This window comes from Gymnodraco acuticeps, unplaced genomic scaffold (assembly GCF_902827175.1).
Source record: "Gymnodraco acuticeps unplaced genomic scaffold, fGymAcu1.1, whole genome shotgun sequence".
Lineage (NCBI taxonomy): Eukaryota > Metazoa > Chordata > Actinopteri > Perciformes > Bathydraconidae > Gymnodraco > Gymnodraco acuticeps.
This window is the reverse complement of record NW_022990271.1, coordinates 6576887-6600094: the sequence shown is the minus strand read 5'-3', so window position 1 is coordinate 6600094 and position 23208 is coordinate 6576887. Positions and strand designations below refer to the sequence as shown.

Genomic DNA, 23208 nt, shown 5'->3' with positions numbered 1-23208 from the left:
TGAGATTGAAATGTACCCAGGTCGAACTAGATCAGTAATGTCACAAATTCAAAAGCCAATCACTGTTAGATCTGCAAATACAACAATTAGCATTAGCATAATGATATCTAGGCAAACATAGTAATGGGCAGTTTTGGATGTAAACCTGACCCTCAAGCTTCCTTCCACCATCCACCCAAAAATCCGCTGAATATTATTGTTTATGTTTTACTGTCACTGCCAGTTACAAGTGAACATGCTAACAAACAAGATACAAAAATCAAAGATGCTAACTACACTACACATTATGTTATTCTGCTAGTACCTCATTTTTCACGGCCATTTTGAGTTTGGGTTATTTTTCCTCCCATTTATTGAACTTGTGATGCCAGTGCTACCATAACACCCCAAACATTTTACAAGAAAGATATTCCCCAATAATGCTAAATGTCGCTTACTTTGTTCTTTAATGTTAGGCAGCGGTGTGTGTTGCCTCTCTGCTGCAGGACCCTCACAGGTTTTCTATTCCGGTCAGGGAGTGTCTTATCTTCAGCTCTACATACAGTTAACTGGTGTCATGAAGCACACTGTCATCTGCCTGTCAGTTACACTCTGAACACAAAACGTACTATTATCTCTCATGCCTTATTAGGGCTGCTCGATTATGGCAAAAATCATAATCTCGATTATTGGGTCAATAATTTAATGATTATTAAAAACGATTATCCATTTACTTTGAAAACATCAATTTATTGGAGAAAAAAATGTGAACAGTATGTTTTTAACAGTTTATTACCCTGAACTTTAAGTATAATTCAACTGAAAAACCAAAAAAATGCATTATTATGAAATAGATAGATTCATAGTTTTGCTTTCTCATTGCTTGTTTTATCTAATCAAAAGTATAAAACTCAATTGTATTCAATTTGCTACAAAATATGGTAAAACAAAAACATGAAATCAACATATTTTGAGACACAGGACATTTATAAGATATGGCAAAAGCAATGTATTGATGTTTAAAATAGTTGAAGATTTATTTGATATCCTTTAATTAAAAGACCATTCTACTAATGCGTGCAGACCTATTTTGGAGTACCCCATTACATTTGTTTTATATAAGTGAAAGTTTCTTGAAACTTTATGGATCTAAATAATTATTTGATATTAAGTTAATGATAAGTTAATAACTTAATAAGTTAATGATATGTTGTATTTTATAAATATAAGAATTAAAAAAGTTGTCAATAAACCAAACCAGGACAGATAACACTATGTTTAGGTTGTCAATAAAGATAAATTCAGGTTTCCTTAAAGGCAGTCATCCTCCCTGCCGGAGTGTCCCTGAGCAAGCACTCCTATGCCCCGGCCACACGAGGACGAAAACGGTCGTTTGCGTTACTGTTTAGTGTCATATAGACCGTTCGGCCACACGAGGACGACCGAATACGGCACTAAACGACTGCGTAAACGATAACGGGTCCCAAGGTGGATAGAACGGCATACGCAACGCTCTGGGGGGTCCAACGGGTCCGTGTGTACGCCCTATACGATAATTTTCTGATAATGATGACGCAATAGCCCCGCCTCTCCCCACCTCTGCTGCTCACCCTCGCGTCAAAATAAACTGCACACTGAATTCAGATTATTTATCTTTCTCTCGATATGGACCTAAACGCGAGTGAAGTCTAATCTGACAGAACGGAGACACGCAGCTCTGCTCACCTGCAGCTCCTCCCGCTGTGATGCGGCGGTGAACGGAGTAAAACACACACTTCAAGTCCGATCATCACCCTTCGCTATTTTAATTACCTCTCAAACTACCTAAACTAGATATAAATATGTTTATTTTTACTGTCGGCCGGGTCACTCGTTACTGGATCAGCTGCTGCATGAGACAGACACTGACGCTGTCCGAAGAGAGGGAGGAAAAAGAGAGGCTCCGTGTATTTTATTATTATATTATATAGAGTCGTTATTCATTTGTTTTAAAGCTCAATAAATAACAAAGAAGACCTTTGACCGGCACTTTTATAATTTTGTCGGAAGATTTAAACTTTAATACACGTTGACTGGCGAAAAACTCTGCCCGGTTCCCTCGGCCCCCACCGCGGAGAATAAACAGAAGGGCAACCATGACAACCATGCTTCTTCTGCTTTTGTGGAGGAAGTTACAGCGCCACGTACAGGCTCCTGCATATGTACTGCAGCTTCTCCAGCGGTTAGAGCTAAACGGAGCTGTCTCGTGTGGACAGACACTATCCGGATGACTATTGCGTGTGGACGGAAGCTTTTTTGCGATTGCGTTTGCGTTAATCCTATGCGTTTAGCCGTTTTCGTCCTCGTGTGGCCGGGGCACTAATCTAGGTACATCTTGTTTTGGACATCCTTGAAATGGCAATCAAATAGAGAGGTGAAGACAGACACTATCCGCCCTTCTACTTCCGCCCCATGGGACCTTATTTCGGAAAAATGATGTATTTAAGTCAATGGAGAGAGAAAGATTATCTTTCGATCCCGTTTGAATTGTGCCACGAATTACACATATGATTTCCATGTAAAAAAAATCACAGTTTGTCGTAAAACTGTTGAAATATAAGACTATGAAAAATACGCAAATAGAAAGACTACAAATCCCAGAGTCGCGTAAGTGATGTCATTAACGTTACACATTACATTCGTGTTACTCACCGAAACCTTGTAAAGCCGGTCCCGCATGCCGATTTAGTCGGTTCTTACGGAACCGACTAAATCCCCTTTTGTGAATGTACAGTTCTCAACATGCCCAGACTTGTAGTGATTTTCACCTCTTTTAATACTTTTCGCCTCATTCTGAAAGAAAGAGGTGAAATGTGCCAACGTGACGGCCATCTTGGTGTTGGTGACGTGTGCAAGACCAGAGATGTAGTTCATTGAGCGTTTCACACAAAAAAAAGTGTTACTTCACAGTTTTACGACACATTTTTATTTTCTTGACTTGCAAAATTATCTTTTAAATTGACAAACATCATATGTGTAATTCGTGGCACAATTCAAACAGGATCGAAAGATAATCTTTCTCTCTCCATTGACTTCAATACATACTTTTTCCAAAATAAGGTCCCATGGAGGTCCACCGGAAGGGGAGGGACTTCGCCTCTCGATACATGTCTCCTCTGGGAATCAGTAAAGATATTATGTCATGTGCATTATCAGCTACATACTCCTCTCCACTCGACATCGGCGCACAAGCTGAGATTCAACAGCTCTTGTGTCTGCTTGATCCTGAGCACCATCTTTATCTCCTAGTAAAGAACTCGGCCTTGTCACATCAAATGAAAATCAGCAAAGGAGCCCTGGCTGCTCTTAACTATAAACACTCTGCACAAAATGGCTTCCATCTCTCAGAGTTTATAAAAGCAGCATTATTTGTTTCTAAGTCAGCGCATCATCATCCGCAAGAGTTACCTGATTAGACAGTCCTAAACAGTAATGGTCACAAACATGAGCAGCGCTGAGTGTTGCTGTTAGGGGGCTTCGTGATATAATGACTTGGGCATGGCGTATATATCTCATGGAGCCAAACGCTAAAGACAGGATATACATTGATGGGGAAAGCAGGTTTCAGCTGCCAGAGTGAGAACACATAATGCCAGCTGTAGCAGTCCTGTAAGCACACTGGAATGTCCTAATGAGCCCTGTCAATAAATAACTGTACAACACCCTCATGCAGATAATGGAGGATTCTGGAAAGTTTTCCATTGTCAGTGTGGGTGTAACTTTCAGATCTAACCTTTTGTTGCGGATCCCTCTGGCATTGTAGTTTTTGAATTTGAGTGATGCTGAAAGGATTTGTGTCTTTGTTCTGCATGTTGTTGTATGTTGTGTGTGTGAGTGTGTGTGCCTGTGGTGTACCAAACAGGAAAAAAGTAGCAAAGCCACTAGCAAGTTAATAAACTCCAGCTGGGCTTTGTTGTGCTGAGGACAGGCAATAGAGCCCAGCACATTCTCTGTAGCTGAGCTCACACATCTTCTCTGCAAACCCGAACTAAGCCCAGCACCCGGGGTTTTCGAGGTTTTTTACTGAAACGTTTTTAAGAATATTCATACTACCCCTACTTGTAAGCATTGGTAGCCACAACGAGAGTTGAGACTTGTACAGCTCAGTGTAAAAGTGTAGTAGCATTTCATTTTGTTTTACTATTGCGTTGAAACCAGATAGTAGCTAACTAGTTATACATGTATTTAAAATAATTATCATTGTGTAGTTTTGTTTTATCTTATCATGTTATCTTTATAATGCTTCCAAAAATAATAAGTAGTGGAAGAAGTAGTTGAATCCTTTACTTGAGTAAAAGTAAAAAACTGTAAAAAATGGTCCATTACATTTCAAAGTCCTGCATTCAAAACCTCACCAAAGTGAAAGAAGAAACGTATTATCACCAAGATGTAAAGTATGGAGACTCGAGGTAATCACAATGAAGTAAAGTGCAGGCACCTCGAATGTATATTACTAAATGTACTTACTTATAGTACATTCCTCTGCTGGTCTTACAAAATGTTTAACGTTGTGTAATGGACCTTAATTTCCCTTTATGAAATGTGCACTTAGTTGCCAGTTAAACTAAAAGCAGCAGACCTTCAATAACTCCTTTCTTCATGAAGGTTGTAATGTTCAGTCTTTGTCAAAGCAGCCTTGCAGAGGTGTCAATTCAATTGAAAACACTTTTAAAAGCTGTAGTTTGAAGTGCTGAAAGTGTTATATATTATGTTGTATGAACTATTTATCTATAGAGTCAGTGGAAACACAAACTATACAAACTATGGCTGTAACCAGGTTTTTATTTTATTTACCTTGACGATTACTTCTCAAACTTAGGTCGACATATTATGAAAAACGTCTCAGAATAGTAGTTTGAACACCATACTTAATAACATAGCAACTGACTGCATGTTTAGTGTCCTCTTCACAGTAAACAGGTCATTTTCCCATCTGTCAGTCTCTCCCCCACCATCTGTCTCTCCAACACATAGTCAGTTTACATTGTTACTCTATGTAAGATGCAGCACAGGGGCTGGTGCAGCGGGGGTCTCAAACAGTAAACCATGAAGGACAGAGTCTGCCGTCTCTATACCTTATGCTCTCTTAGGTGCAAGATAGCACATTTAACATCATTCCTGACAGTTAAACCATGATTTAAAAACGGTTTGATTTACCTTCGTCAGGCACACAGATCACATGTCCTTTTTTACTTTTCAAGTCCATTCTCTTCTAGAGAACTCTGTAATACCCACTCTCCACCGTTACAGGCTGACTCTAAAGCAGAGAGCGAGCGATGTTTAGTCAAAACAAACTGTTGATAGTGAATGACGCACAGTCACTGCACTGATACAAGCTCTTGTTCGTTCATTTTAATTACACCTGTGAAAATGTGTGTCCCACTTATTTATTCATGTTCTTGATCTAATAAGCACCACTAAGCAGAAACAAGATTAGATAGAGCTGTGGCAGAAATGTGCTCCATAACTGAAATGACATTTCTGCTTATAGCATCAGTCATTTTGTGGCGTTAAATAGACACTCCATTCATTGAAATTACATTCTGTATGAGATATAATCAACTAATGAGTTTCTGCTTCAACTACATGTCATAAAATCAAACTAAGCATCCTCTAATTATATGTATTAAATGATCCAAAGTCATTCATGCAGTTCATGTATTTTCAAAGATCCACCAAAGCTTCTTTTAGAATGTATAGCAAGAAATATTTGTATTAATAATGATGAATGTTGTATCATCGCTGACATTTAAAAAGCAGTAATACATAGTAACGCCGGAGCCACCAGCCACTTAGTTTAGCATAAACACTGTAAACAGGGAAACAACTCCCTAGGAAATCCTCTGACAAATCAACAACTCCCCGCCCTCGCACTTTTGGATTATAACTCATTACTGAGCTTAATAGAAGCTGATCTGGAGCTTGTTCAGTCTTTATGCGCTGCTTAGCTAACCAGCTACTGACAAACTAAATGTTTTCTAGCATAAGCAGCTACACAAACTGAAAAACTGCAAAATGTGGCAAAATCATGACTTAACTTAGACCATGCCTGATCATGTATAAATATAAATCTTTGCATTTCCTGCTGGGTTTCAGTACCTAACTGCTATCGATCATTCAATACCAAAAAATGATTCTGGTCTGATATCCTTAAAAAACAAACAGTGTATGCATTTCACATATTGAAGAAGTGTGTGTGTTGGGGTAAAAGTCAGTTTGTGTGTGTGTGAGAAAGAGGAAGGCATCAATCCAAGCTCATTTCAACCCTTCTCATATCTCTCCTCAGCACACATTCAAACACAAGAAAAAAAGAGTCTACTGCCAAGGGAGGGAGGGAGGGAGGGAGGGAGAGTGAGATATAGAGCGATGGAGAAATGATGGGGGAGAGTGAAAGAAAGAGAGAGAGGACAGAGTGAGCGAGAGTGAGAGAGCACTTTCTATTTATAGCCTGTGTGCCCGAAGAGGAGGAAGACTGTTGTTCGAAAGCACACTTGGTGCTTATGATTGTGTTCTGCAGAACACAGGCTGCCACTACGAAGGAAAAGGAATACAATAAGTACATGCCATACAAATGATACACCATGTGGGTGGGAGAGTGAGGTCCTTACTGGGTAGATAAATGGCTGTTTGAAAGGCCGATGAGAGGAGGAACCTGATTGGTCCAGTAATCTCCCCCCTCAACGGCATACATGAACTATAATAACCTCTACCTTCTCTATCCTGCTGAGTGTGTTGATCATTCATGCACACAAGTTCATTAAATAAGAATATGGCTAACTACTCTGAAAAATAAAATATAGATGTTTTTTTAGGTAAATAGGATAAATGAATCCCAAATTGGGAAATGTTTTCTTGCAGCAGGATGTAAAACAAATTATTGCACATAATTATAAGTAAAAAAGAGCAGAAATAAACAATTACAGAAGACAAAACAGAACTAAAGAGTGAAATATTTGACCGTGAATAAAGCAACAATGGTAATGTTAAAAATATATCTTTAGTGCTGCGTGGGTGAACAAACCCACCACTGACTCATTATCTCAATATAATGACAAAATAAAATCATTAAACATTTTCAGTGAAGGTCTAAAGTGTATTCACTATATAACACAAATTGCCATAACATGTCAATAGGCTGTTTGGCTCATTTGTAGCCTGCCTGCATCTTCAATTTTGGATTGTTAACATATTTATTTAAAAAACTAAATAAAAAAAGATCATTAGAGTAATCAAGTTAACTTTTTTATATATATATATATATATATACACTTAGAACATAACATATGTCCTGTCGGTAGAAAAATGTATCCTGTAAATGTTTTGTGTGACGTGAATAAATAATGTATAGTTTTATACAAAAAACCTAAATCTTTACTAAGTCAGTATCTGCAGAGACCCTGCCCTCTGTCTGTATTTTCAATGTTCTCTGTTCAGGACATCCTCTTTAATAAGTGCACCTAAAAGAGGAAGCTACGGAAATGACTGACATAGTGCCAGATCAAACACTAAATATATTTGTTTACCTTTGGACAGAGCCAAGCTAGCTGTTGCTACCTGATTCCAGTCGTATTGCTAAGCTAATTGCTTTAAACCTTTAGCTTCATCCTGAGCAGAAACAATAGCGGATGCAATGTTTTCATCCAATACTCAGTGAGAAAGTGAATACGCTTATTTACTAGAAGGTTGTCCTTTACCTTTAAGTACAAATAGCAAAACACCACCAGGTCTCAAACCGTATAGCTCTTCGTTACATGCTAACCTCGGTCTAACATGTACACTCAAACTTTTCTGGCCTTTGCAAACTTGCTGTCTCTTCAGTGGAGGCTGTTTTAGCACACCAGTTATTTCCAGGACCTCTCAGTGGGCCTATAAATAGAACACACACACCCAATCACAGACAGTCACACACGCACACACACACACCCTTCTATTTCACCTCTGTGCGAGGTGGTTTTGACGTCCAGGTGTTCTTAAGCTCTTACTAATTGGATGCCTGTCTACCTCAGTAATGCATAGCTGTGCACACATTTTTCCTTTTTTGTCTTCTTTTAATGTTTACTTCTGTAGATTAAAAACTTTGACTAACTGTATTTTACTTGAACTTTAATGCTTGGTCTCATTTGCTGAGGCTTTGTCTTCTTCAACTCCCTCTTTCTGGGTCACTGACAATTTCATTAAGTACAAAACTTGTATGTGATTTTCCCGGGTATTAAACATATCTCTCCTTCCTGTCTTCCTGTCTCTGCAGCGTCAGACAACAGCCAGCGATTTCAGGAGACGTGTTTCGCCTTTGCATTAACGCCACAACAAGTCCAGCAGATCAGCAGCTCGATGTAAGATGAACACCGCTCCGTCAGTGCAGCATGCTGTTCATGAATAATTCATACTTGAGCATGATTTCTGTAGATATGTGGTGATATTTGTATTCCTGTGCTCGAAGGGACATCTCGGGGACCACATGTGATTTCTCAGTTCAAGTTCAGTTGCGGTTTTGCCTGTCGGAGACGAGCTGTCCTCAGGAAGACCATTTTCCACCCAATCTGTGTGTGAAAGTCAACGGGAAGCCATGTAACCTTCCGGTGAGGAGTACTCTCAGTAACTCTCGCATGCTAGTGTTGAACCCATTCTCATTACTATTTGACTTTTTAATAAACACAACAGAAATGCTAATATTCATCCTTTCCCCTCTGATATTCATGTAGGGTTATCTTCCTCCAACCAAAAACGGCGTAGAGCCCAAGCGGCCGAGCCGGCCCATCAACATTACCTCTCTGGTCAGACTGTCCACCACCGTGCCCAACACCATCGTGGTGTCGTGGACCGCTGAGATCGGAAGGGTAAGAACCAGAGTCAAGGAACAATTTCATACCAATGACAGTTAGTAGGTAACAATCAGAATCAAGTTTATTGCCAGGTACGTTTACACATACAAGGAATTTGCTTTGGTATCTGGTGGTGCGAACATAGACAATCTAAAAAAAAAAGTTGCAAAGTAGGTAAAAAAAAGAAATATGGATAATAAAAAATAAGTATTTTTATGAAACAATTTAGGATTCAAAAGGATGCTAAAGACAAGTATTTACACCAAGTTTAAATGTAACTATATCAATGTAAGTAGGATGACTAAACATTCGCTGCCAATGGCTACTTAAATATATTGATTTGCTGGCTGACTATGTTGTTGGGGTTGGAGACATCACTTCAGACTTCGGTTACTGATGATGGTTCTTTTTCGTCATTTTATATACTTAATGTTGAGACTGAGCAATTGTTTGCATCGCTGATTATCATCTTCAATCAGATCTTTCCAGTTATGGTAATGAGACAATCACTGATTTATAATTTCATCTATTGATTTGATTTGAATCTATACCGTCCAGGCTTTACACGCCTTTTATATAACGCAATATATTAATATGACCTCTTTATCTTAAGGAAGTTGCTGATGCATATTCTTGTTAACCCTGATATGGGAAATAAAGCAGCTGTATTCGCCACACAGGAAACACATATTTAAAACGGTTTTGCCTGCCGTTTTTGTGTACACAAGCATTCATCAATGGTTCGGAAAGTGGCGCTGTACCTTAATAATATAAAAGATTGTATTTGCGTGCATTTCCTGTTCGGAAAGTGGCAATGTACTGAGAGTGGATGATTACATGTTGTTTTTGAAGTTTGTAGGAAATGAATGTACACTTAAAGCAGACTTATATTCTATAATTACTAGGGCCGGGACTCGATTAAAAAAATTAATCTAATTAATTAGAGGCTTTGTAATTAATTAATCGAAATTAATCGCATTTTTAATCACATATAAATATTTGACCTGAGAACAGTGAGAAGCAATTTTTTTCACATGGATTTTAGTATACCATTAGGCGCATTCACACCGCAGTACTTTTCCCACAAAGGTTCATGAGAATTTAGTTCATGAGAACTCTTTGAATTTGGGGGTGGATTAGGCAAATGAAGCCGCTGACGTCACTTCTTCTTCTTCTGCATTGGGTTTACTGGCAGGCAGCAAACCACTTCACGTCGTATACTGCCGCCCAAAGTCCCCGGAGTTGGGGACTGGCTTCAGTAGAAGCTGCTGGGAGTCCCAGCAGCCTTCCGAGTAAATCGCCAGAACGCCGACACCTCCTCATCTCCACCGCTCCCATGTTTTATTTTGTGTTGCCATAAGTTAGTCTCTCTGCGTTTCTGCGCTGGGCTAATGCTAATAATGCTAATGCGAGGATAATAAAATGGCGGCTTCACAAAACTTTTTGGGAGTTTTACGGGGCGTGGTTTGCAATCCACCCAGCCAATCAGAAATATAGCTCTTTTCTCACAAGAGAGCCGTACGAAAGTCCCTGCTCTCTTGCAGCTCTCTGCTCTCTAGCAGGGACTTTCGTGGGGGTAAAAAGGTTCTCATGAACTAATTTTAGTACCGGCTCTTTTTGGTGTGAACGCGATAAAAGAGGCTAACGTCCACGCTAGCTGCTATATGTTTTGCATTGAGGTGATGCTTGATGTGCTGCGGTGATATGTGAATTCCTTTTTGCATAATTTGCACACAACCGTGCTCTTATCGACGCTTCCATCCGTCCGTTTTTTAAAACAACATTTCCCACTGTTGTTCACTGTGGTTTGTTGTTGTCTGAAGTCATGAACGTTAGTTGGTGCTCCAGTATAATCGGTACGCCTGAAACTCATCCAGTGAGAAACGTTCCGCGGTGCAAAAATAAGTGCGATTAAAATGCGTTAATTTTTTCAACGCGTTAATTTGTGTGTAATTAATTAATCTTAATTAACGCGTTAAAGTCCCGGCCCTAATAATTACACTTCTTGCCTGCAGTGTTTATGGGATTAAATGGTTATATTAGGTTGAATTTGTGCGATGCAGTTTGAAGCCCAACTCGTGATTCATTAAATAGTGTAGAGTAATGAAACATAAAACTTCAGAAAGTCTGTGCGTATAACCGTATAGAGTCAAAAGGCAAGCTCAGTCAAGGCACAGTTATTGATAAGATCCGCCTTTTAGACCCAATAAATGTACATTTATCTTACAATAGCTTTATTATCTCATATGCTCACTTATATTCAGTGCTTGAATTGGAATGAAAAAGGTGCCAGTACTCTAAAATCAGCAACTTTTTCAAGTCAATTGTATATATACAGCCCACAAATAAGAATTTGGCTACTATAATGCTGGTGGGTTTGTCTCTTTACTACTGTATATTTTAGAAAGGTTCACTGTACTTAACATTTTTTATGATAGGCAGCGGATATGGCTAAAGCTCAGTAAGGTCAATATTAACTGAAAATATAGCAATCAAAGTCTAGATCTTCTGCTGAAGACACATGAAGCAGAGACCTTTCAGGTGAGAGCCCCTCTGGTGGTGTTCAACATTAATGACAAGGAAACAAAGCTCTGGTCAGAAGCATTTTTTATAAAAAGCTTTAACAAAATTAAGTATTTCTGTACATTTTGAATGCAATCTAACTTTCCAACTCAGAAAACGAAAAACGAAAAAGTGCCAAAAGTCTTCTCACATGGCTGAGCTGCTTTGCAATATACTTCACCACTGAAGAATACAAATATGTATAAAGTAAACTATGATACAATCTAACTTTCCAACTCAGAAAAATGATAAAGAGCATGAACAAAAAACATGTAAAAACAAATGCAAAATTTGCACAATCTAAAATGAGAAACTGTAACTGCAAGTCACAAAGTCTGAGCCATGGTAAAGAGTTACATTGAACACCAAGCTGATCAGATAACTCCCTGGTTGGTCTGAAGCAGTGGCGTTTTCTCCCGGAGGCCAAGGGAAGCCAGGCTTCCTCTGTTTTTTCGGATTGTAGTTATAATTTAAATAAATAAATAAAAACACTTTGTTTTGTTTCGATAATTCTCCTTTACTGTGTGTTGCTGCCGGCCCGTCTCTCCCCCATTCTCATTGAGTATTTTACAAAGAGTGAAACAAACAGCGCCCCTCTAGATGTCATGGTGAAACAGTAGATTGCACTCACTGTTGCGAGAGGAGGCCAGCCGAATCTGGCTTCCTTTGGTGAAAAAAAATGGAGGGATTGACCAATCAGATGAGGCCCACGTGATGCCCCTGCCAACCTGTGATTGGTCAGGGCCATGCCAAGGGAAGCCAGCCGCCTCTAGCTTCCCTTCAGGGGCGGCTGGCGGCTGGCGATTTGATTGGACACTGCCATCCAATCAAATCACATCAACATCAGTTTTAATACTGTAACTGTCATCACCGCCGTTAGAAATTATCAAGCAAATGAAGCATTATGGAGGGTGGAGATTTGGCGTACTTAATCAAACATAACTTTACTAAACTTCCGCTACAGCAGCAACTAAAAATTAAATCAGATGACAGGCCAATGCCCGTACTCGAGCTGTGTGTACACAGAGGAAAAAGGGAGATAATCGGACGTTCAGTGAGGACAATTATGTCCGCACAGAGTGGCTAACTGGAAGCGCTAAACTTCAGCGTCTATTTGGCTGGCCATGTCTTCTTTTTGACAAGGATTCGTGCTCCCTGAACAATACTTGGGCAACTTCAGGATTCATCGACCTTGCCAACCTGTCACGGGCAATTGAGAGGCACGGTAAATCCAAAAATCACATAGATTGTGTGATTGTTTGCATACATTAATAAGTAAAATGCTTAAATTAATAAGAAGAGAGTTTCAGCTGGAGAGTGCGTGCGGACCTGTCGGTTAGATAACAGGCGTGTGCAAGTCCTGCATCTGTGTGATACAAATGTGTGTAAAATGATACCGGGCGCTGTAATCACTCATCTGGTTACGTTATTGACCGCCCCCCGACCCAAAAAATGGGCTTCCCCTACATTTTCCCCCACGCCACGCTACTGGTCTGAAGTCCTTCTATCTCCAGGATCTGTACAAATCGGCACATTATGCCAAAAGTCTTCTCACTGGGTGAGCTGCTTTGCAATATACTTCACATTGTTAGAAAAGGCTCCAGAAGGCCTTGGGGACATCAGTATCAGGGGCTGGAGCTGGACAGGCTCTTTCATCAGCACTTCTCCTTCCCTTTGCCAGCCAGGACCTCACATACTGTTCCGGATTGAACTGTCCTGGTGATGGTCCATTACATTTAATGAAAACCAGGCTGGACAGTCGGCTGACAGAGAGAGCATTCCTTTTTGCAGTAAGGATATCGTTCATGCAGCTGAATGCCCGCTCACACTCACTAGTGGAGACAGCGATGGTTCGGACTGCTTTCAGTAGAGGCTCCATGGCAGCAGGTGTACGGGATGCCCTGGTTTCCTTGTATTCGCGAAAGCCCTGAACAGTCTCTCTTCTGTCCACTTTCAGCACATCGCACAAACGTAGCACCTCTACGTCCCCATACTGTACGTCTAACTCCTCTTCAGGCCAACTTCCAGGATGGATAACTTTCATGTCCTGGATTAGCTGATTGTCCCGGGCCTCCCGGCCATGTAATGGGATTTCTCTTGTGCTGACATGAGAGGAGGTTGTGGAAGTCATTCTGTGTCTCAGATTCTCTACCATACTGCGGAAAAACTGACCTGCATGAATCTGTACAAGCCTGCCATTCTCACGCAGGGCAACACCCTTGAAGGACTTCTCAGCTAGAGCTGTATGAACTGTAGTCATGTGTGGGCCAGGCATGGTGACCATGGATTCAAAAACTCGTATTTCTCGAGTTAAGAGCCTATCTGCTGTAGGCAGTGTCATCTCTCTTTTTTGGAGTTGCCGAGAGAGGTCGCTGAGCTCTGTGAGCGCATCGTACATCAGTCCCAGATTGCTGACAAACGTTGCAGATGTGAGCACATCATCCAGGCCCTTGTACTTTGCTCTGTCTCTGGAATCCCTGCTCGTGTCGTTTGCAGCATTTGTGAAGTGATCATGAAGCACTCGGTAGTTTTCCCAGACTGCTCTGACGCTCCTTTCACTTGAAGCCACCCAGCGGATGGACAAAACACGCCCTATCACCAGGAGACGCTGTCCGACTGCCCGACACTGCGCTAACTGCCTCTGATTTTTGGGGGAGGCATGGAACAAGGAATAGAGTTTGTCAAAAAAGATCTGGAAATGATTGAGCCCTGAGACCTCCTTGACCACATCCCCAACTGCCAGCTCTAGACGATGATTGGAGCAGTGCCACACAAACAGGCTTGGGAATTTACTACACAACTGGGTAGCAACGCCTGTTCTCTTCCCTAGCATGACTGAAGCCCCATCACATGCAAAAGAAACGAAACACTGACCTAAAAAGTCCTCGTTAAAATCTCTTCCAAGACACTCCATTAACGCCTTTGTGATGTCATCAGCCGTTGTTCCATCCAACTCGATCAGCTCCCAAAAAAACGTTTCGGGCTCAGCATCAGCTAATGCTGAGCGTAGACACACAACAAGCACCGTTTTACCACTAATAGTGGTAGATTCATCGACCAAAACACAGAGTTTTCTTTGGTTTTCTGTAATGTCTTTTGCCATTTTTTCTTCAGCTCATGAGCTATGTGGTCGATGATTTCGCCACAGGTTTTATTGGAGTGCAAAACCCTGCCCACGTTTAGCCCATTCAGTTTCTGTACATTCAAATCAATTGGCATGTCTGTGAATGGCCGGCTATGTTTGCCAATTTTATATGCCGTTCGAAAAACTCTGATAGTGGTGTCTAATTCAGATTTATGCATAGACTGCACTTGATGTTGAATAGTTTCACGTGAAGCAGATGTAAGGATGTCAGCAGCTTTTACATGGGCTTGTGATTCTTTATGTTCTTTGATTTTTTTTCTCAGGCTAGCTTGTTGTTTGCCCTTGTCAACACCGAAATGAGACACTGCACACTCACCCCATTCAGTTGACAGTTTCAGTCCTTGTCCAGTGTGTATTCCCAAAGATTTGACATCTCTGCATATCCGACATCCTAGCTTCTTATCTTTAAGAAGGAGCCATGCATTGGTCTTGCAAAAATATTGCACCTGGTCCGTTGTCCAGCAGTCAGGTGCATCGCTTTGCCCGGTGTTGGTGGTGGCAGTTGCGCCAGCAGCAGCTAACCTTAGAGGCTCTGGAGGAGGTGGCGGAGCTAGTGCTAATGCTAATGCACTAGAACTTGGAGCAGGAGGATCAACCAAAGAAAGCTCCCCATCAGACACAATTTCCAACACAGGCACAGCATTCTCTGTATTTGAAGTTTCTTCCGGCGACAACCGCTGTCTTTTTGCACTTTTATTAATCCACGCTAACATTTTAGAAATGCTAATTTGTGACGTGACTTGCTTTCCTTCTCTCGGGGGCGTGCCTGCTCTGTTCTATCACTCTACATAGCCACCCACTGGGTGGGAGTTGCACTGCATAAACACAACACACGTGCATCTAGGTATGTAAATTGTAAAGCATTAAAACATGGTTTTACTAACAGTTTTCAGTATGTTGTTACTTCGGCATTATTATTATTATTATTATTTTGAAACGTGTATTACTATTAAATCACGGTCAAATAGGTTAATTTTGACATAGTCGTTTCCACCACAGTATTTACATGGAGAAGATAAGCCCCGCCCCCTCTCCAGCATGTTCTGTTTGAATGACAGGAGTAAACAGCTGACAGCCGCTGTGAAACTCCAGCGGTTAGAGCGATGAGAATGTCCGTTCGGCACCTCATGACGCATCTACTGAGTACCGGGCGGCTGTATATATATATATGGATGTATAATAAGAACGGCGGGAGAGTGTTGAGTACTGGCACGGTGCATGAGTACCGGAGTACCACCAGCATGCCGGTACTGAGCAAGAAGTGCCGGTACTCCATGGGTCAGAACCAGAAGTGCCGGTACTGCGTACCGGTGAGTACCGGCCCAATTCCAGCACTGCTTATATTTAGCTTGAGGTTGTTCTACAGATGGCAGTAGACGAACCATCTCAAAATGAAAGTACATGCTGACCTCCAATGTCTTCCTCTCCTCGGTGCTCCCGTACACATGGCTGAACATACATTTGTCTCAGAGCAGGAGGATCGACTTAACGTTACAAAAACATCCCGCCTGCTGAATCACCTCCAGTAACACCATTAGAAGTCATTCTCTGTGCTGGCCTAGAGCTTTGACCAAAAAATGAAAAACAAAAAAGCGTCTCTGGGTGGGATTTCAAGTTGTATTCTGCCCATGCTGACATTGTTTCCTGCATTAATGTGTGTCCTCAGAGTTACTCCATGGCAGTTTACTTGGTGAAGCAGCAGTCGTCCACAGTGTTGCTACAGAGACTACGAGCCAAAGGCATCAGGAACCCCGACCACTCCAGAGCTCTCAGTAAGGATGGTCTTTTTCTTTTTTTAGAGAGATGCACTGATCAATATTTACCTTATATATACGCTGATCAGGCACTGGCCAGACATGACAAATACACATTTGAGATTGGATTCATCATTCAAACTCCTTGGTGTGTTTGTTTGTTTGTTCTCTTTGTAATCAAATAATAATTGGTAAAAAAAAAGAAGTGTTATAACTTGCCTATTCCATTAACGCCACAGATTGGAATAGTAGAAAGATTTGGTTTAAATATAACTTGCCTTTCGTTGTAGAAAGTCTATGGGCTCAGAACAGTCTCATAATGCACACATGCACACAGAAGGATTCACACTTGTGTTTTTCAATGCACACACAAATGTGTTCCGTTTCATATACATGTAAATACAATACAATTACATATGTATTTTTGATCCACACATATTTGTTTTCCGTTTAAATCCCCTGAACCTGCAAACACAAACAGCTTTCTGTGCACGGATCGCTTTGCATTCGTGTGTGGGTTTTTTGAGACTCCCCTGACGGTCAGCCGATTCGTACTTGTAATTTTTTCTATCTATAGCCAATCAGATGTCTCCTTCATTCTAAGCCAATCACATGAGCGCGCCCCCACCAGGGTATGATTTCTTGCGTTCATGACACTTTATATACGCATTTTGAGCAGTCCGGTCAGCTCGCTAAACAGAGGGCGGAGCTTCAGGTGATCATGCAGAGCTGCGTGTCTCCATCAGACTCAGCAGCTGATCTGATCTCTCTCTTGCGTCCGGTTATACTTCACTCGCGTTTATGTCCATATCGATCAGATCCAGCTCTCCTGATCGGCCTTTATAGAGAGCACCGATCAAACTATTAAGAGTGAATATCGGCCGATAATGACCGGCGGGGCTCCCCCCCGAGGTCACTGTCTAGCACTGGCTTCGTAGTGCACTGATCGATTAGGCTAAGCTAACCTGTAGCTGCTCCCTCCACACTCACAACAACTTCATACAGACATAAATAAAGCAGCTATATTCGCCACACAGGAAACACATATTTAAAACGGTTTTGCCTGCCGTTTTTGTGTACACAAGCATTCATCAATGGTTCGGAAAGTGGCGCTGTACCTTAATAATATAAAGGCTTGTATTTGCGTGCATTTCCTGTTCGGAAAGTGGCGCTGTACTGAGAGTGGAGGGTGTCCTGAGATTAGCGCCTGCAGGCAGGCTCCATGGAGCTGTCAGCTCCGGACTGCGCAAAATGCGTACATGAAGCGCTACGTCATGAACTCAAGAAATCTACCCTCTCATTCTGTGTGTGAGCGATATAAGAAGCTTCAGGTGCAGAGAAGCCTACGTCAGCACCACACAGCATGATGAGCTCTTTCTCTCCAACATTATTCATTACCTCGGTTTAAATCACCTATTCAAGAAGTACAAACCTGTTGTCTGGTCCTTGCTCACTTATGAATGAATGTGTGTGTGTGTGTGCGTGTGTTTCCCTTCTTCCTGCAGTCAAAGAGAAGCTCACAGCAGACCCAGACAGTGAAATAGCCACGACCAGCCTCCGAGTGTCGCTGCTCTGCCCGGTAAACATGCTCCCTGCTCCTCATGACTTCACAGCAGTGTTTAGAGATTTAGTCATGCCAAGACACGTCCGTCCATTATTTTCCTTTGCATGTGTCTCAACCTGCCTATATGCCCTCAAATATGTGTTGTGTACCTCATCCACCTTTCAAATGTCTTCTCTTCCCCCATCATGCACCTTCTCCATGTGGGTTTGGGATATTTGTGACATGTATGCATGCTCTCCATCCCTGCTGTGTGTGTCCTCTTCATGCTCTGACTAAACGTGTGTGTGTGTGTGTGTGTGTGTGTGTGTGTGTGTGTGTGTGTGTGTGTGTGTGTGTGTGTGTGTGTGTGTGTGTGTGTGTGTGTGTGTGTGTGTGTGTGTGTGTGTGTGTGTGTGTGTGTGTGTGTGTGTGTGTGTGTGTGTGTGTGTGTGTGTGTGTGTGTGTGTGTGTGTGTGTGTGTGTGTGTGTGTGTGTGTGTGTGTGTGTGTGTGTGTGTGTGTGTGTGTGTGTGTGTGTGTGTGTGTGTGTGTGTACTTTGCAGCTGGGGAAGATGCGGCTGATGATCCCATGCCGGGCGCTGACATGCTCCCACCTGCAGTGCTTTGACGCCACACTGTACATCCAGATGAACGAGAAGAAGCCCACCTGGGTGTGTCCTGTCTGCGACAAGAAGGCTCCCTACGAACACCTCATCATCGACGGGTACGTTTCTCAACCCGGCATCCCCCCATCCTTCAACCACCCGTCAGAAAATAGATGTTCAGAACCATTAACCTTAAAACACAACAGGGCCCCATGTCCGACCACAAGCTTTTTTTCTGCCGCATTTCAGCTGCATGTTTGGGTTTTATACACTCATTCATTTGTGTTGCATTAGCTGTAAACCTCTATTAGCTGTTAACCTGATCTTAACACTTTTGTTACTACATTACTCATTAGCCAATTTCTACACTGATACATTGTGATTTATGTAAAAACCTAGAGCTTCACAGAAACACAACTTATCTAAATCTCATCTTTTGAAGCCATTTGAAGGATTAAACATTATGGAATGGACTTGGTATTTGCTTTAGGATGACTCTAAGTTTGTGTGATGCCTTCTTGTGGATTTGCTATGGTCGGCTTGAATTCACTGGAGAAACTGGGTCACTGAAAACATGTCTTCGCAATTATTTTCAAACCACTCTTTTTTTCCATCCTCGATGCATATGTTTATGTTACAAACACTCACTCGGCTATCTTTAAATCCTGAAGGAAGAGGGATAGTATGTGGTATAAAAAAGAAAGGTGTTTATTATCTCACTAAAAGAACAGTGCTAATGTTTTAGCGCAAGGCAAGGCAAGGCAAGGCAAGGCAAGTTTATTTATATAGCACTTTTCAACACAAGGCAATTCAAAGTGCTTTACAAAAAATGAAAGACATTAAGAAAATGGCATCATTAAAAAGAAAAGCTAATAAAAGAAACATTAAAAGAAAAAATACATGGATAAAAGTTACAGTGCAGTCTAAGATATGAATAGTTCAATTAAAAGCAGCGACAAAAAGAAAGCCGCCACACAGCGTACATTCCTTTTCTGTAGAAGTGAACATTCTTTGCTCAGCCTTTGTTTGAATTAAACCAATTTCTGTTTGTGTATACTTTTTTCAAATAGTTTTTGTATGACGTGTATGTTTGTTTTCAGGCTTTTCGTGGAGATCCTCAACAGCTGCATGGACTGTGATGAGATCCAGTTCAAGGAGGATGGCAGCTGGGCCCCCATGAGGTCTAAGAGGGAAGTGCAGGAGGTCTCCTCTGCTTCCTATAGCAACGGGCTGGATGGTGAGGCATATCATGAGGGATGAAGAGGGGGACAGGGCGGGGTTAAAAACCAGAAAGGCTGCTTCTACATGAAGGCAGGGAGAAAAGCCTGAAAGTAATTAAGTTAGGATTACACACACATGGCAACTGGAACGTGCATTTCTATTCCCTCTTTGTGTATGCATTGTCAGTTTTAATTTGGCGGGGCATCAATCATGATGCCACTGAATAAACTGCCTGTCTCCATAGTAACAAACACTGTTTTTCATTTGAGAGCAGGGGAAAATTGTATGTCTGCATTTTAGCACAGTTACAGTATTCAGCGGTGGTTTGTTTTTCACTCTGCAGCCTCAGGAAATGATAAACATGAGCACAGTGACTATAACAATGTGGCGGCTGCTCTCCAGGTTCATGTCGGACGTCTGCAGGCTCGGACCATCGGGGCTCGTCCAACAGCCACGGTGACAGCAGCAATAGACAGAAGGTGGAGGTGATCGACTTGACACTGGACAGCTCCTCAGAAGACGAGAGCCAGGATTCACCGCCTTCGCCACCGCTGCCACTGCCTCCTCCGCCCAAAAGACCGTGTCCCTCCATGTCCCCGCCCTCTCCGCCACACAACAAAGGGTCAGACACACACACACACACACACCATGTGAATGAGAATTTTTAATTACTTTTTACGATGTTTTATTTGATTGTTGCCTCTGTGTTTAGTGTCCTGTCTGTCTGTAACTTTGCGTGGTAGTGTTACCACTGAACAGGTCTCTCTTGAGAATGAGACCCTGTGTCTCAATGAGATTTTCACCCGTATAAATAAAGGCTAAAAAAAAAAAACCTGCACATTTAGTTAAATGGGTAAATGAGGCATATTTTAGCTGCTCAGATGGGTATTTATGAATTTAGATGTTTACAAATTCACGAGTTTTGCACTTGAACACACAAGTTGCTTTTAACAAATGAACAGCGCCCACAGAGGAAAGCAGAGAGTGCTGACTGAGGAGTTTTTCAGAAAGTGAAGTTTGATTTTACATCTAGAAATGGTTGACTTTCAAAAAAACACACAATCGTTTTATGGCACATAAGAATCGGGATCATAGGATTAAAGTTCAGCCAATCGTAATTCAATATGTATATAAATGTCAAGACAGCATGAAATGCTTCACAAACCTCTCAGGATCAGAAGGATTGGAAACCTCTTCCAGCTGACAAACAGAGGTAGGGGGAAGAGCTTTTTTGGGCGCCCCTGTTACTATTCATTTTGACCATGTTATGAGATGCACAGTTTCAATGTATGTAGAAGGTGGAAGCTTATGTATATACAAATCTGGAAACGTGAACTACATCTCCAAACGATTCACAGCCAGTGGAAGCTCAATATTTGACTTGTAATCTGCAGCTTACATTAGTTCACTTTTAATATGGGGTCAACGCTCTTTTTTCATTTTCTTACAAACTGCAAAAAGGAAGCGTTTGAGTTGGCTCTTGTTCTGATTCACGCCTCTCATGAGACTCTTTGGGTATTACAGTTTCAAAAATGTCCTTTATATGAAAATAATGCATTAAATATGATTTATCAGAAACAAGTATAACATATTAAGTGACAAAGCAGAATTGAAAAGATCAGATTACATATCATTTGTGCTGTTCAGTAATAAACAGATCTGAGTCACATATGTGCAAAAACAAGCTTTGAGTCAACTTGCAGTCTATGTAGCCGTAGTTGAAACAATGTTCAACAACTCTGAGGAATTAGTTACGAAACACCTTTTGAAACAGCTGCTTTATCTTTACGAATTAAAATACATAATGAACATCTGGAAACTTCTGCTGCTTCATTTGACTTTTATGAATCATGTGACTGTTCAGAGGATTGTGCTTCCAGGTTCAAAGGAGGAGACGAGACACCCTCTGTCCTATCAAATACATATGAAATGAAAGCAAAGCCTTATTATAGATTAATTTGCTTCTTCTCTAAACCTCTTCCTCTGTATCTGCTGCAGGGTGTTGAACCTGCACCACCAGGCCTCTCCTGTCAGCTGCACTCCCAGCATGCCTGCCGTGGACACCAGCTACATCCCTCCTGTCCCCCCCCTCATTCAGGACTACAGACCGTACTACCACACCCCCAACGACCTGTCAGGTAAACGTTTAAGGGGTCAAATGTACTGCATTTTTTTATTAAATAACCGATCTACAGTAATACTTGGTTTTATTAAATGCATATTGTTGAGAATACCATTAGACACATTTAGCTATATAATATAACTCCAGCTTTTAGTAACTTTAAATAAACATTATGCATTTGCACCTTTGATATCGGTTGTTGTTGATGTTCACCATTATTCTGCCTGTGCTCGATTTCCAGAGTTGAGCTTCTTCTCGTTTCTTCAAGGTGACAATCATCAGGTATGTAAAACATCACTGAGTTTGGGGAGGCGTGTGGTGCAGTGGGTTGTGCGTTGGTGTTCGGATCAGGTGGTCTCAGGTTCAAACCCCACTGCAGTCAGCATGGGGGATTGCCCACAGTATTGAGTGTGTAAGTCGCTTTGGATAAAAGCATGTAACATGTAATGTAATGTTTACCCCTTTTCAGTGAAGCAGAAGCCGGTGTGTTTCACACTGACTGTGCTTACATGAATCAAATCAAGTTTTATTTATATAGCACATTTATAAATGATTTTTGGTCGAGCCAAAGTGCTGTACATATAATAAAAATAGCCTACAGTAGAGACACTTTACAGCAAATACAACAGCACAGATTGTTCAGAATATCAGTATGAGAAAAACGACACCCTCTGTCCTTAGACCCTCACATCGTACAAGGAAAAACTTCCAGAGAAAACCCCACAGTTTAAAGGGAACATGGGAGAAACTTCAGGGAGAGCAACAGAGGAGGGATCCCTCTCCCAGGACGGACAGACGTGCAATAGATGCCGTGTGTAAATCGAAGAGATAATACATTTTACAGCATATAGACCGAATGTTAGGAAATGCATGTGTCTGTAATAAGAAGATGAATCCACGAGGATGTCAGCTACAATCCTGAGGAAGCCATCAGGGAAGCAGCATGGCGAGACCCAAGGCAGGACCGCAGAGACAGGTTCAGCCACGACCCGAAGTCCATGACTTAATCCAGAACTCAGGATAGAGGATCCAAGACACAGGACTACAGCAAGAGGATCAGCCTCGACTCCGGATCCCGGCGTAGATATAGACACAAAACAAGAAGAAAGATTTGGCTGGGTTAATCGGAACAAGAGAATACACAGACACAGACAGAGAGGGAAAAGGTCATTGGATAAAAGTTATTCTTGATAACCCTCTAGAAAGATCTCATGAACTTCCCCACTCAATCTATCAAGACCCGAGCAGTTCTATTAGATATAGGATAAGAAACAGAGATAGGGAGCACAACAACCTATCTCTTCGTCAGATGCACTCCCCCGCTTATCTAAGCGACTCTGTACCCCGTTACCCTCTACAAGGCCATAGACCAGCAGAGGGAAAATGGGGGGCGTGTAAGGGTTTTTAAGAATAAACC

At 41.6% G+C, this 23208-nt stretch overlaps 1 protein-coding gene across 3 annotated transcripts in view; it reads left to right on the top strand.

Moving 5' to 3' along the window:
• Positions 1-23208, top strand: part of LOC117549341 (E3 SUMO-protein ligase PIAS1-like) — a 59470-nt gene that overhangs the window by 29369 nt on the left and 6893 nt on the right. For all 3 annotated transcript variants that reach the window (XM_034221180.1, XM_034221181.1, XM_034221182.1), the window contains exons 3-12: positions 8267-8351; positions 8459-8597; positions 8721-8855; positions 16214-16319; positions 17807-17880; positions 18407-18567; positions 19549-19685; positions 20072-20291; positions 21668-21807; positions 22033-22073. In XM_034221180.1, the coding sequence (XP_034077071.1) occupies positions 8267-8351; positions 8459-8597; positions 8721-8855; positions 16214-16319; positions 17807-17880; positions 18407-18567; positions 19549-19685; positions 20072-20291; positions 21668-21807; positions 22033-22073 (1238 nt within the window). The remainder of the gene's footprint in view (positions 1-8266; positions 8352-8458; positions 8598-8720; positions 8856-16213; positions 16320-17806; positions 17881-18406; positions 18568-19548; positions 19686-20071; positions 20292-21667; positions 21808-22032; positions 22074-23208) is intronic.